General features: G+C 41.5%; 1 protein-coding gene across 1 annotated transcript; it reads left to right on the top strand.

Moving 5' to 3' along the window:
* Positions 1-9309: 9309 nt before the first annotated feature.
* On the top strand, positions 9310-13726 carry LOC125709970 (uncharacterized). Its single transcript, XM_048979069.1, has 2 exons — positions 9310-11356; positions 12100-13726. Exons 1-2 carry the CDS (start codon positions 11349-11351, stop codon positions 12815-12817), a joined length of 726 nt encoding a protein of 241 aa, XP_048835026.1. The 5' UTR covers positions 9310-11348; the 3' UTR covers positions 12818-13726.
* The last annotated feature ends 1988 nt before the right edge of the window (positions 13727-15714 follow it).

Consider the following 15714-nt stretch of genomic DNA (forward strand, 5'->3'; position numbering starts at 1 on the left):
ACTGCCATATTTGAAAGGTTACCTCATTGATGACATTTATCAGCACTGCTCTTACCTGAAAGATATCAGCAGAAATGCACTGTGGACAGGTATCTGCCCGCTGTGTTTACAGTGTCTTGAAGTCCTTAAATCAACAGTGTCAAGTTTGTTTGGACAAAGTTTGTTTTTTTTTTCCTTTGCATGTTTTTCCTTCTTCTTCGGATATAATTTTTTTGTTAATTTTTTTCCCTTGGATGTTTTTTTTGTCTTCTTTAAATATTATTTTTTTCCTTCTTTTGATAATGTTTTTTCGGAACAAGAGCCATACAGTGTTACGATGTCTGCAGATAGCGCCAACTGAACGCAGTGAAGCAGTATCACCTAGGGCATACTCTTGAACCACCCGCAAAGTCCCCTTGTTAGTTACGTATACATCCATCCCACCATCCATTTTCCAAACCGCTTATCCTACTGGGTCGCGGGGGGTCCGGAGCCTATCCCGGAAGCACTGGGCACGGGGCACGGAACAACCCAGAATGGGGGGCCAGCCCATCGCAGGGCACACTCACGCACCATTCCTGATTATATTATTGCACTATATAAATAAAAAGTAAACTTAATACCAGTTGTGGTAATAAAGTGCACAGAGAGTAAGAGAGAGAAGGGCTTCACATAAACTTATGTTCATTAGCGTTTAGTATTCTGATGGCTTGGGGGTAGAAGCTGTTATTAAATCTGGTTGTTCTGCAATGCATACTGCGGTAACGTTTACCAGAGGGCAGAAGTTCAAACAGCTTATGGGTGCGTGGGATCTTTTACGATCTTAATGGATCTATTGTGGCAACGTGAGTAGTGAAGTTCTTGAACCGATGGGAGAGAGCCTGGAGAATTATTTTCTCTGTCATCCTCACCACTCTCTGAAGCGTCTTCTGTTCAGCTGTAGAAATTAACATTAAAGTGTCATTTGTATTAAATATAATTATGCATATGTAGAACTAGGGATATGATCCTATTAAGTATGACAGTTCTGTCTTATTAATACAGGATCGACATCCACAGTAACTGTATTTATCTATCCATCTGTGTGCATGTGTGTGTGTGTATGTGTGTGTGTGTGTGTGTGTGTGTGTGTGTGTGTGTGCGAGCGGGTATACCTGTCCTTATGGGGACACAATGTCCCCATAACGTGATAAATAGCCGTTTTTTTCCCTTATGGGGACTGGTTTCCTGGTCCCCATAAGGGAAAACTCTATTTTATAAAAATCTGTGACTGCTATGGAAAAACTAGAAATGCAAAATCTCTTGTATTTTGCTTGGTTACTTATGGTTATGGCAGGGTGGGGGTTAAGCTTGTCATAGTTAGTGTTAGCATTTATCCCATAGATGTGAATGAGCTCGCCCCATAAAGATAGGTATACCCTATGTGTGTGTGTGTGTCCCATATTGCCTGGGCTTCAGGATACCTCATAACCCGGAACTTCATCAGAAGTAGTTAGAAAATGGATGGATGGATGGATGGATGGATGGACGGACGGACAGATCAATAAAAGTACAGGACATCCATTTTACAAAGAACCGTCAACACTAAATGTGTGCACTGGTCATGCTCCTGGAAATTAAACTTCTTTTCTGAAAAGCAGCATGTTCATAAATTAGCTGCTGTTATACCTTGGGGAAACAAATGCAGATGAAACTGTAAAACAAACTGCAGTGGCAAAACAGTTCTGGCTGCCCGCCAGCCCTTCTGCCTGTGCTGCCCTGCCTGCCTACCCTCCTGCCCATGACATCCTGTCGGCGACATGCCACAAAGCAACCCTTCTTTGCCACAGGAAATGTCTGGTGCAATTTCTTTTTTAATTGTACATGTCAATTGCATAATACCTTAAACTAATTCTTTATTATTTCTATCATCATCATCATCATCATCATCATCATCCTGATAAGTATTTCATTAGTATTCCACGGTATTTTGATTTTTCAGGAATCATTGTGTGTACTGTATACTTTTAAATTAGTTTGCACTATATGTAGTGTCTCTGCACCTGTGCCTTACGTACTTGCTGCAGCTTGCACAACAACTTCTCTCAGGCATCAGTATAGTTTATCTAATGCAATATTTGTTGTTTGTTTATTAAGTGGTTTTAGGTATTTTGTGTGTTCCACTTAATTTAGTGTAATTAGTCCTAATTGACTCAGGTTTAGTTTGATATTTCCTTCTGTTTGTTCCTCTGCATCATGCTACTGTCATAACATGTCAATGTCTTACCTAACTTTTGTGCATTATGTTTTGGAGAGAAAAAAATCATGACTTTTTTTTTTAGATTCATCCACTGATTCTATCACCTCTGACACATCCCCCCTCAATATTTGTTTGTTTGTTTGTTTATGTATTTGCTTGGGGGGTGGAATTAACAAACAGAAATAACTGAATGAATCAGGGTAGTGAAAAACATTTATAAACTTATAATTTTGGTATTGGTATGATCCTGTTCTGGTTAGTTAGCCGAGGGAGTAAATCATCAGGAGTTTCATCTCTCAAACTCCTACTACACTCACTCAGCATCACAGTATGGACTCCCCAATGCAACTGATCTGCACGTACTCTGGGAGGAAACCTGGTTCGGGAACAGCACCATGCAGGACAGACGAGCTCTACAGAGGGTTGTGCGATCAGCTGAGCGCACCATCTGCACCGAGCTCCCTGACCTGCACTCAATCTACAGCAGGCGGTGCTGGACCAAGGCCAAGAAGATCGTGAAGGACCTCAGCCATCCCAATAATGGACTGTTCATTTCATTAGAATCTGTAGAAATTGTGGATAAACTTGTTCTACTTTACTGACACTGTGCAAAAGTCTCTGACCACTGACTGCTATTGTTAAAACTTAAATTGCATCCATTACAAAATTAAAACAATATTTTGAAGCAACTTAAGTTTAATTTAATTAATTAAATTTTATTTTAATATAAATGTAAGTAATTAGTCAACATGTTTCAATAGCTATGATTATGTAATGCAATGCAATGCAATTTTATTTATATAGCGCATTATCACAACATTACATTGTCTCAATGCGCTTTACATTTCTGCCACGTAAAGACCCCCCAGTGATTAAGCCAAAGGCAACGGTGGCAAGGTAAAACTCCCTAAGAGGAAGAAACCTTGGGAGGAACCAGACCCAAAGGGGGGGGCCATCCTCCAGGGGCCAGCAGAAAAAATCAAACAAAACAAGAATTATATAGTTTAAGCTAATATGCAGGGGAGGAAGGAGAGGCATCCGTGAGCCAAGGGCAGGCAGGCTGGAGGGTAGTTGCCGGAAGTGGAGGTAGTGGTCTTGCAGGCAGCAGAAGCATAAATTCCTCGATGTTATGGTTCTCCGGGCAGCACACCCCAGAAGGGGTGGGGGAGGAAGTAAGAAAATAGTGTATTAGCCAGAGTTGAGGAAACTAGAGGCAGTGCAAGCAAAATGATTGAGTGCAATATTCATCTAGGCTCCGGCAGATCTGGCTATAGCAGCATGAGAAAGAGGGAGAGACAGGCGGGAACACAGGCATGGGGACTCCCTGAACATCAACACTCTAGTGAAAGGCTAGAGCGACAGCACTGACGCATCAGTTTATCCAAAGCCAAGGGCACCGATCCCCACCCAGCTCTTCACCTCATACTGTTAGTCTAACTGGGAGTGAGCAACCAGCTGGAACTAGAACTAGGTTTCCTATACGCTAAACTATACAAGTGCGTTTTTAATCTAGACTTGAATAGCGAGAGCGTGCCTGAATCCCGCACATCCCCCGGGAGACCATTCCACAGCTGCGGAGCTCTGTAAGAGAATGCTCTGCAGCCTGCCGTAGTCCTGTCTACTCTAGGAACTAACAGATATCCTGCTCCTTGTGATCGAAGCAGGCGAGAAGGGTTGTAAGGGACCAGAAGATCATTAAAATTGTGGTGCAAGGCCATTCAGAGCTTTGTAGGTTAATAGCAGTATTTTGTAGTCAATCCTAGATTTCACTGGTAGCCAGTGCAGGGAGGACAGTATAGGGCTAATGTGATCAAATTTTTTAGTTTTTGTGAGAACTCTGGCTGCTGCATTTTGTACTAACTGAAGTTTATGTAAGGATCCAGATGGACAACCCGAAAGGAGGGCATTACAGTAGTCCAACCTGGAAGTTATAAAGGCATGTATTAGTTTCTCTGCATCTTGAAAGGAAAGCATCTTCCGAAGCTTGGCTATGTTCCGTAGATGGTAAAATGCTGTACTGGTAATGCTATTTATGTGAGCACTGAAGCAGAGGTCGGAGTCTACCAGGACACCAAGATCTCTGACCACTGTTTTAAACTGAGTAGGGAGGCCGCTAGGGTTGGGGTTTACAAACTTATTACGAGCATCCTTAGGACCGATTAAAAGAACCTCAGTTTTTTCTGTATTTAACATGAGGAAATTCCTTGCCATCCAACAACGAATGTCTAGCAGACAGTCGGCTAAGGAAGAGAGCTGGGATGCGTCGCTAGGTTTGACAAATAGATACAATTGTGTATCATCAGCATAACAATGAAAATTAATACTGTAGTTTCTAATAATGTTACCAAGTGGTAGCATATATAGATTGAACAGTAGTGGGCCCAACACTGATCCCTGTGGGACACCATATCTTACTTTAGTGGCTTTGGATGACTCATTGTTTACATGGACAAACTGGTAACGATCAGTTAAATAGGAACGAAACCACAGGAGTGCTGTCCCTTTAATGCCAATCAATGTTTCCAGCCGGTCCAGAAGAATATTATGGTCTACAGTATCGAATGCTGCAGTTAGATCCAGTAAGAATAATAGCGATATACAGCCACGGTCGGAAGCCATAAGCAAGTCGTTCATGACTTTGACTAAGGCCGTTTCTGTGCTATGATTGGGTCTGAAACCAGACTGATATAGTTCGTTAGCATTATTTTTCTGAAGAAAGGAAGACAGCTGGTGAGCAACAACTTTCTCCAGAATTTTAGAAATGAAGGGAAGATTTGAGATGGGTCTATAGTGTCCTAAATCACTAGGTTCAAGATTTGGCTTCTTTAGGATAGGTCTAATAACAGCCATTTTAAAAGATATAGGAACATATCCAAGCCTAAGAGATGAGTTTAACAAGTTTAACAATGTGGTGCTAATCAGTGGTGTGATTTCCTTAAGTAGACTGGTGGGTATTGGGTCAACAAGGCTAGTAGTCGGTTTGCCAGAGGAAATTAACTTAAGGAGTTCTGTCCGTACTGCAGGAGAGAAACATTCAAAGGTGTTACCATTAGTACTAATAGCACTAGCACTAACAGAAGATTGGTGATTGTGTGCAGCTGTGGGCGTGCTAGCGATGGTATGTCTAATAGTAGTTATTTTATTATTAAAAAACGCAATAAAGTCATCACTCCTAAGAGCTTCTGGGACTTGTGAGTTTAACATTGAAGGATTCTTTGTTAACCTAGATACAGATTCAAACAGGAATTTAGGATTGGTTTTGTTCTCTTCTATTAGTTTAGAGAGATACACAGACCTAGCAGTCACTAGTGCTTGTCTATACTTAGACAGGCTCTCTTTCCAGGCAGATCTAAAAACTTCTAGTTTTGTTGACCGCCATTTGCGTTCTAGCTTGCGTGAAGCTTGTTTAAGTTCCCGTGTACGGTCAGAGTACCAGGGGGCAGGTTTCTTATCTCTATGTTTTATTTTCTTGAGTGGCGCTACATGATCAAGAGTGGTACGAAATGATTCCACCATGTTCACGGTTACCTGTTCAAGTTCATTTACACTTGACGCTTCAGAGGTAAGGTTGAAGGACTGTGGGAGCTGATCGAGAAAAGTTGCGGCGGATAATGAGGCTATAGAACGTCTAGTATTGTACCTCTGACCTGGGGCCTTAGGGGGGTTATGTTGTATTTGAAATGTTAAAAGGTAATGATCCGAAAGTAGAGGATTCTGAGGGATAATTGATATGTGTTCTACCATGACACCATGACTAAGGATCAAGTCCAGGGTGTGGTTACAGGCATGAGTCGGCCCAGTTACATTCTGATGTACACCGGCAGAGTCAAGAATGGTTGTAAATGCTTTTGTTAATGGATCACTATCGTTTTCCATATGAATATTAAAATCACCAACAATCACGGCCTTGTCGGTAGTAACCACCAAGTTTGTTAGGAAATCTGCAAATTCCTTAAGAAAATTGCTATAGGGGCCAGGCGGTCTATACACAATAGCAATGATGATTGGAGGTGTAGAACTACACTTAGATATGCTAGCAAGACTAAGAATAATAATTTCAAACGTGCTAAAGCTATAACCACAATTTTCATGCACTCCTAGGTCGGTCTTAAATATTGCAGCAACCCCGCCACCTTTGCGATTGGGTCGAGGATTATGCTTATAACTATATTCAGCTGGAGTGGATTCATTTAGTGCCAAGAACTCGTTTGGTTTAAGCCAAGTCTCAGTAAGACATAGGGCACCAAGATTAAAATCAGTAATGATTTCATTTACGAGCAATGTCTTAGGTGCCAGCGATCTGATGTTCAGGAGTCCAAGTTTTAGGTTTACATTACACCTACTATCCAGAAGTGAATTAGGTCTAATTTCTCTAAGGTTTTTAAGACATGCACTACGGTGGAATGAACCCCCACGATTAAAACCGCGGGGAACAGACACAGTCTCAATAATATGAACCTTGGGTGACGACTTTAAGCGACTAGCAGGCGGTCGGTTAAGCCGGTTTGCCTGCCGCCTTGGCTTGGCTCTGGTTAGTCAGCGATCTGCCTTAAGACTACGAGCTATGCTTTTTGACAGGAGATCGGCGCCAGCCCACGAGGGGTGAATACCGTCCCTCTTCAAAAGCCAAGGCCTACCCCAGAACGTCCGCCAATGGTCTATATAACCCACACCATTTATCGGGCACCATTCCGACAGCCAGCGATGCAGCGACGATAATCTGCTGTATATTTCGTCGCCACGTCTAGCAGGGATGGGGCCAGAGCATGTTACTGACGCGGACATCTTCTTCGCAAGGCTGCACACCTTTATGAAATTTGCTTTAGTGATCTCCGATTGCCTCAATCGGACATCATTAGTGCCGACGTGGATAACAATATGCGAATACTTACGTTTACTCTTAGCCAGCACTTTTAAGTTTGATAAGATGTCGGTCGCTCTGGCACCAGGGAGACAATTAACTACAGCTGCTGGAGTCGCTACTCTCACGTTTCTTAACATAGAATCGCCGATTACCAGAGCACTTTCAACAGGCGGCTCAGTGGGTGTTTCACTGAGTGGGGAGAACCTGTTGGAAACGTGAATGGGTGAATGGTGCCGGTGTGAGTCCTGTTTGGACTTACGGCTATGCCGCCGGGTCGTCACCCACTCGCCTTGCTGCGAAGGCCCTGCTGCCGGAGCGGGGGGAGACTGGCTCACTATAGCAGACATATCCGGAGCCGCTAACACTGCGTCAATAAAACTCTCACTCTCCTGAATCTCCCGTAACGTCCGGATACGTCCCTCTAAGTCTGCGATCTTCTCCGTCAGCCTGGCAACTAGCTGACACTTATCGCAGACAAACGTACCACTAATGACGGGAGAAGAATAACTAAACATACTGCACTCGGAGCAAACGACAGGAGCCATAGTGATATACTTATACTTACGTTTAGCGGGGAAAAACTCCGGGGGCAGAGGCGATTAATCCGTCGTGCTTTGGAAGATTATCAAGAGACTACTAAGCTTGCTGTATGGGTGTGGGACTTTCCACATTGTACAGTACAAACCTAAAATAATATTTTGAAGCAGCTTAAGTTTAATTTAATTAATTAAATTTTATTTTAATATAAATGTAAGTAATTAGTTAACATGTTTCAATAGCTGTGATTATGTACTTTACTCAGTCTAGGAGCCATCAGGATATGCAAATGTTATTTATCCAAACCACTGTGAAACGAACAGTGTTGATGATGACTGGACTGTTTCTTTATTCAACTAAAAGTAATGAATCAAATCTAATCTTTATTTATGACTTTTTTAAATTTTATTTTATCCCCAGTGCTTCGAGCAGGCATTTCCTGCTCTGCCCCGTGTGCAAGAAGACACAGCCAAGCCTCTCAGTGCATCTGGCTAGGGTGTGCATGAAGAGGTCTTCGAAAGAGGCCATCCAGGAAGTGATGGAGAAGGAAAAGCAGAATTCCCTTGAACTTCTGCAGTGGGGCAGGGTCTTCAGCTACAGGCTGAACTTCAGCTACATTATGCCTGTCAAAGTGTGTCAGCTTAGCCATTTCAGAACCTCTGCTAAAATCATCCTAGTATTTGTAACGACCATCCAGTGCAGCCATGTATTTTTTGACTTGGCCACTAGCACACCTCATACAGTACAGCTAGTCAATCTGTCACTGACTTTTTAAACCAGTATAATTAATTATTTAATTGAGCTGTTGGTGAAATTTAACAAAATCATGGAACGGCTGAGGTGCCCCTGGGGAGAAGTTTGGGAACTGAAGCGGTGTTCATCTAGCCATCCAACTAGATATCAGTAACGCTTTAGAAAACAGAAGAAGTTATTACTAGTTTTTATTGTGTTACTCTTAATTTGCACATGTTCTAATGTTAAATTGTGTCATTTATTCTAAGTCAAAGTACACTTGCTACCCAGATAAACAGCTTTAAACATTTCTTTGGACTGCCTAAGACTTTCACACAGTACTGTATGTCTTAGAACATAAGAAATTTACAAATTAGAGGAGGCCTTTCGGCCCATCAAACTCATTTGGGAAGAACTTAACTAATAGCTCAGAGTTGTTAAAATCTTATCTAGCTCTGATTTAATCATCTCTCTCAATATAATATTGGGATAATTTATTCTCTTCAGAGGCCTCCATAGAATAGTGCATCCATCCCCTCACTTATGTTCAGACAGTCAGAATAACAACAGCATCATCAATTTCACAGCTAGATTTAAAAATTGCTTTAACATAGAGTGATTACAGAAAAAAAGGTAAACAAATATTAACAAGATTATTAAAACGTAATAGACATATTCGTCATTCAGACATATTGCGCTTTTTTAAGAGCAGAAGGGATACATTAAATCATATTATATTTTGTCCATAATATATATATATATTTACATATATATATATGGTGGTGCAGTGGTTAACACTGTTGCCTCACACCTCTGGGACCCAGGTTCGAGTCTCTGCCTGGATTACATGTGTGTGGAGTTTGCATGTTCTCCCCATGTCCTCGTGGGGTTTCCTCCGGGTACTCCGGTGTACCCCCACAATCAAAAACATGCTGAGGCTAATTGGAGTTACTAAATTGCCCATAGGTGTGCATGTGAGAGTGAATGGTATGTGAGTGTGACCTGCGATGGGCTGGCCCCCCATCCTAGGTTGTTCCCTGCCTCGTGCCCATTGGGAACTGGGATAGGCTCAGGAACCCCAGCGCCCCAGTAGGATAAGCAGTTTGGAAAATGGATGGATGGATGGATATATATATATATTTATAATTTTACATCATTATAAATGAGAACTATAAGTGATTGCTAATTACTGTTAACTAATGTCCTGTAATCAGTGGAGGCACACGGACACTTTGGCCAGTTATCCTATTTCTTCAGCGCCAGCCCAACACCCAGCACCACAGACAGTGACCTGTGTTACTGTGACATCTGGTTCCTTCATTGGCTCTATTTATTTTTCTAGAAATAACTAATTGGCTCTTCCAGACTATATGAAGAGAATATTTTATTTTTATTTAGACTAAGAAAAGCTCTGCATGTGATCTCCCCTTTACTGCTCAAGGAGGGCACACGCACATCAACAAATATCAATGCAACAATTACAGATGAACAATTTCTCACAGCTTCAGAAGAAGTCAGAGTTCTGTGTAATTCAGAAATTGTCTAAGACCTCTGCTAGAACATTTTCTGCACTTCAAAATAAATGACACCTGGGTCCATTAAAAGAAGGTGATGCTGCCTGAACCACCAGCCAAGGCTGGGAGGAAAGGGAGGAACACTAGTAAAATGAAGGAAGAAAAGCAGCCCACCCTATCTCATGGTCACGGATACAAAAGTCAGGGAGTGTTATGAAGAAGACACCACACTTAAGACCATGGTTTTATGCAGTGAATTACACCAGAGAGAACTTTTGCATTTTAACTGTGTTACGTAACATTCCTCAGCCTTCATTTTTTTCCACAGAATGCAGGACATAATTTACGGTGCCAAACAAAACAGCGGAACTGCATTGTAGCCAATTATTTGTTTCAGTAGTTTTAAGATAAATAGAACATAAAATGGTTGTTTTACTTAGGTAAAAATCCAGTTGAAACAGACTTTATTTTAAAAAAGTTACATTGGCTTTAAGTGATGGCACATGTCGCTTGTGTTAATACTGCTTTGATTTTGAGGATGAAGTGTAGGTGACATGCAGAAGCATGCAATTTGACGTTTGGGGACTGTAGTTTTTAATGGGACAATTTGAATAAGGAATACTGGTGATATGCTTTTTAAGGGGACAGCACACAAAAATTATAATACAGAGTATTAAAAGAACCGCTCTTTAAAGGAACTGAATTATCTTAGTGTATTTTACATCACAAGCACTCTCGGTCCGTTGGGGAGTCCGTCCCACTGTACTTGGAGAATGCTGCCATGCATTAATCATAAATTTCATTCAGTTGTGCGACAGAAGTTTCCTTCTAATGTTTTCTTCAACATAACAAAGTCCCACGGTAACAAAAGCGCTGAGGCCAGGATCGTTAATTGCAATGTGGGGAATGCAGACCAGCTGGGGTGGGGGATCGTGCTCAGTCACGGTAAAAGGCAAACGGGTAAATTGTGAATACGCTCTTAATCTAACTACAGCTTCTTGAATTGTGGGAGGCGTGTGTAACATAACGTTGTTCCACATACCAATATCACTACGTATCGGTATCGCAAAACAAAGTTTTAAATGTTAAGATTCTGTCATTCTGAAAATCTGAGTATTTAAGACATTATGTTACATAGCGATTTGTGGAGATAAATGCCCTCGGACAGTAGCGTTCATTTCATATTAAGTCTCTTTAAGTCATTGTTTTATGTTATGCAGGATGAATGTGCGAATTTTAATTAATCATCCTTTAAGGGTTATATGCTTACGGTGTTGTATACTATTCTCGGTGAACAAGTTAACTTATAAAAGTCTGTTCCTCTAATTATAGAATAATATATAGAATAATTATACAAGAGCTATAATTATTATGATGTTATTATTTAATTGTGTGGGCCGTGTTGCTTGATTACATTTGACTCTTCGGCACGTGGGACACTGCCGGTTTGAAAGACGCAGCTTCACTTGTTTTCTGCACCAAGATGACGAGGTACGTTGCTTTTCTGCTCCCATTTTATCGGATAATTTTTCTTATTTAGTATCTGTCAAATTTGCATGTATATTAAAATATGTTTAATGAGTAAAGTCAGTATATTGCTTTTAAATAAAGTGATTTTGTTCCGGGGTACAATGTTAATTATATTTAAATTTTATGCGCAAAGTGTAGTTGATATTTCGCTTTTCCGCGTGCGCTTTACTGCGCTTAAGTAAATAATTGCGCTTGCTTGTGAGTAAATTAGTTCATTGCTTTTAAATAAAGTGAATATTGTTGCGGGCTACTGTGTTGGTTATATTTAAATTTTATGTGCAAGTCGGCTAGTTTCCTGTGCCGCAAAGTCTAGATGATATTTCACTTTTGCACGTGCGCTTTCCCGCGCTTTCATGTTGCATTCGGAAGAGGATGCGGGTGGTTGCGCTCGGTGCTGCCTACAGCAATGATATTCCAGCAGACCAGGAGAGGGCAGATGTATTGCAACAAACACAGATAAAAGTAGTGAAGCAAGACCTGAAAAGTTTGTTTGGTGACTAAAATCAGTATATTGCCATTTAGTAAAATTTAAAATTGTTCCAGGCTTCTTTCTTGATTATATGTAAATTGTATGTGAAAGTTAACTAGTTTCCTATGCTATAATGCAGTTGTTCATTGCGAAGGTGTCAGTGCAGAACTGAATTCCATGTGCCAGGAGTGACTGACAGCTCTATTGTATTGCCTGTGTGTTTTTCCTCATTCAGAAACAAACGAATTGCAAAAGCTGTCAGCTGGAGCAACGATCGATACTGGGCAACTTGGGACAAGTGGATGGAAGTGATTGACTGGGAAGATGAGGAAGAGCTGTGCTCCCCAGCAGAATCACCCTCTGACCAGGCTGACCGTTCCATCGTGTCACACACCCGAAAGCCAATTGCCAAGGCAGTTAGCTGGACGGATGATGTGTATTGGGCAGCCTGGGACAAGTGGGATGAGATCATCTGCTGGGGTGAAGAAGGAGAGTGCTCCCCAGCAACTCCACCCATCAACCAGCCTGGGAGGGATAAGGGGTTAGACATGCATGGGTTAGAGGTTTTTCTGTTAAATGAAAGGACGGTCTCCATAAAGCCTGCAGATGACCACCAAGACAGGCTGAAAATAGGAGCCGTAGTGGTCGACCTCTGCCAGTTTGAGCTAGATGGTGTAAATGATAAATTTGAAATTGTCGAAATACAAATTGGAGAGGTCAAATTGGAGGAGACTGCAGAGAGGGGTTTTAATTCAGAATTTGAATTGGAAATTATGGATGTGGAGATAGAGGTTGTAGACAGTGAATTCCAGCTGAATGCTCTTAATTGGGAAATTGCTGGAACTAAAGTGGACAAATTATTAGTGGAACACCTGAACATAAATAATCTAGAAGCAGGCAGTGTGAAGGTGTCCACATCAAATGGGAATGTGGTATATGTCAATGGTATGTGAGTGTGTTTGGTAATGATGGGTGTGAATGGTGTGTGTAAGTGGTGTGTGTGTGTGTGTGTGTGTGAGAATGGTGATTGAATGGTGTGTGTGAGGTAATGGCGTGTGAGTGAATGGTGTGTGTGAGTGACAGGTGTGTGAATGGTGTGTGTGAGGTAATGGCATGTGAGTGTGAGTGGTAATGGCGTGTGTGAGTGAATGGTGTGTGTGAGTATATGGTGTATGTGAATGGTCTATGTGTGTGTGAATGGTGTGTGAGTGACTGGTGTGTGTCTGGTGTTTATGAATGGTGTGTGTGAGTGAATGCTGTGTGAATGGTGTTTATGAATGGTGTGTGTGTGAGTGAATGCTGTGTGAGTGACTGGTGTGTGAATGGTGTTTATGAATGGTGTGTGAATGAATGGTGAGTTTTTGTGTGTGTGTTTTGTGTGTGTGTGTGTGAATGATCTGTGTGTGTGTGAGCCTGCCCTGTGATGGGTTGGTGTCCCATCCTGGGTTGTTCCCTGCCTCGTGCCTGTAGCCTCTGGGATCCATCTGACCGCCTGTTCCAAAAGGCAAATTGATCCCCACATCCCTGAACAGGAGAAGCGGTTTTAGAAAATGGATAAATGTTCCCAGAGGTGTGAGGCAACAGTGCTAACCACTGTACCATGCATATGTATAGGATATGTAGAAGAATACCTGTTGCAGTTATCTGATGTGTGTGTTTTTCACTCTCCCTGCCGGCCCCTGGAGGTTTGGGCTTCCCCTTTGAGTCTGGTGCCTCCCAAGGTTTCTTCCTTCTAGGGAGTTTTTCCTTGCCACTGTCGCCTATGGCTTACTCACTGGGGGCTTTGGGTGGGGGTGCTCTAAAGCGCTTTGAGACAATGTAATGTTGTGATATCGTGCTATACTTTGTTGTGTAATTTTATATTTACTCATGCAAATAAATAATTGTTTGATAACAAAAAGCACTTGTTTCATTCTTTTTACTGCGAGCATATCAGTCACTTCCCTTGTGCTCCTGCATTCAAAAATGAAAGTTTGTCCTGCCCTGCACTTAATTGCCATGGATTCTACGGGAATGCAGACCTCTACTTTGGTGGAATCCTGCTGTTGTAGATGGTCTGCTCAAACGCTTTCACATTGTGTACAAGCAGATTTGTTTCTGTATCTCTGTAGAGAAGCATTCTTTTCTTCTACCTGGCAAATCCACAAATATAATAGCAATCCACCAAGGTGCAAGTGCACCTAGCTCTTAAAGAAAATGTTAGAAAAAATTAGTTTATAGCATGTTTAAAGCATAAACACAGCAGTGACTGAGTACATCCCTTGTGGACCAGGCGCCTGGCTTTGACTATTTTTCTGCCATTAAACTAGCAAAGGTGGCTTGGCCATGACGTAAAATAACTTGTGCCTTTAAATTGTTAAAAAAAAGTCCTGTGTGTTGTAAAGTGAGGTATGAAACAGATACCAGGTCGTTTCAGTAACGGTCAGCGTACGTTTTCTTCATGTGATTTTGTGGTTTCAAATGTTTCATTGGAATCAATAGTATTTGCCAATTCCAGTTGCCAGGTAACTTCAATAATTTGAATAGAATACATGATAACATTTTAAACTAGATTACAGTTAATTGTTATTTTTCTGTTTAAAAAAGACAATTGCTGTAATTTACATACGACAAAACCTGTAAAAGACATTTTGGAATTCTTTTCTAAATGAAATGAAGGTACTTTGTTACTCCCCTTGGGGAAATTCTATTTTCACCTACCCCATTTTGCCCTACTTGACACATGGGCACAGACGAAGGTGACAGCAAGCCTGGCAGCAAAGGGCAGCCACCTGTAGGGACACCCATGGAGCTGGGGGTTTTACAGTGATTAACAGCAATTTTGCAATACTTTTCTGGCAGTTTTTTTTGCTAGGAATTTACAGTCAATTCTACACTGAAACAGACGTCATTCCTAAGCGCAGCATGGACTGCTTCCGGACACAGTATCAAATGCGACTTCCAGAGTCACTTGAGTAAGCTGGAGATGCTACATCCCCGGGTAAGATTACCTGCAGTAGGCAGCCTACCAAAAGAGGGCCTTTCCTGTTCCCTTGGTGAATTAGAAAACCAGTGGAGAGAGCTCTCCTGTTGCAGTTTCACAGAGATGAACAACATGGAGAACTTTGGATTGAGGTTTTGCAGTATGAGGGTGCTGAAGGAAAAAGGAGTTTTAAAGACATTGGTCTGCCTGTACTGCAGATTTTGTCTCTGCCCATTTCAGATGTTCATGTAAAGCGTGAATTTACTAATGTGACATTCCTTAAATATAACCACCGAAACAGAACGGTTGTAAATTTGCTGTCCAGATTGGTAGATGTACAACTTGGACTGCAAAGAGATGGACTGACACAGAGGCGGAGCTATGGATAGGCCTGGGTGGGATTGACAGCTGGGCCCACCCATTCAGATTAATGAAATTACATTTTTTATATATAAATTACCGGCTTCTAACTGTTCCTATACATCACTGTTGTTACTGTGGCAAGTACAATAGAATGTGTGAGCTCCCTCTAGTGGTGCTCTAGGTAGAACACCACAGTCGTAGGTGTATTATTGTTGCAGTCACCATGTTGTAAATATATAAGCCAATTTAAGAAAATTTGGGGTAATGAGTTTCACTCAGAAGTCCATCCATCAGCCACTTTTCCATATTTAAAGGCTGCAGGAGGATGCTCACATGGAAAAAAAAGACTAATTCATTTCTTTATCCAAAACTATTTCTTTCCTCATTCATTAAAACGAAAAGAGCTTTAACTTGTGCGTGCATTGCTTCATTTTAAGCAGCATTATGGAGTATCATTGAAGATAGAAAAGTTTATGAAGGGTCTGATTTTCGACATCTTTTACTCCTGGTTTGGGCTATAAAATT

The sequence above is a fragment of the Brienomyrus brachyistius genome, chromosome 16, assembly GCF_023856365.1.
Source record: "Brienomyrus brachyistius isolate T26 chromosome 16, BBRACH_0.4, whole genome shotgun sequence".
NCBI lineage: Eukaryota > Metazoa > Chordata > Actinopteri > Osteoglossiformes > Mormyridae > Brienomyrus > Brienomyrus brachyistius.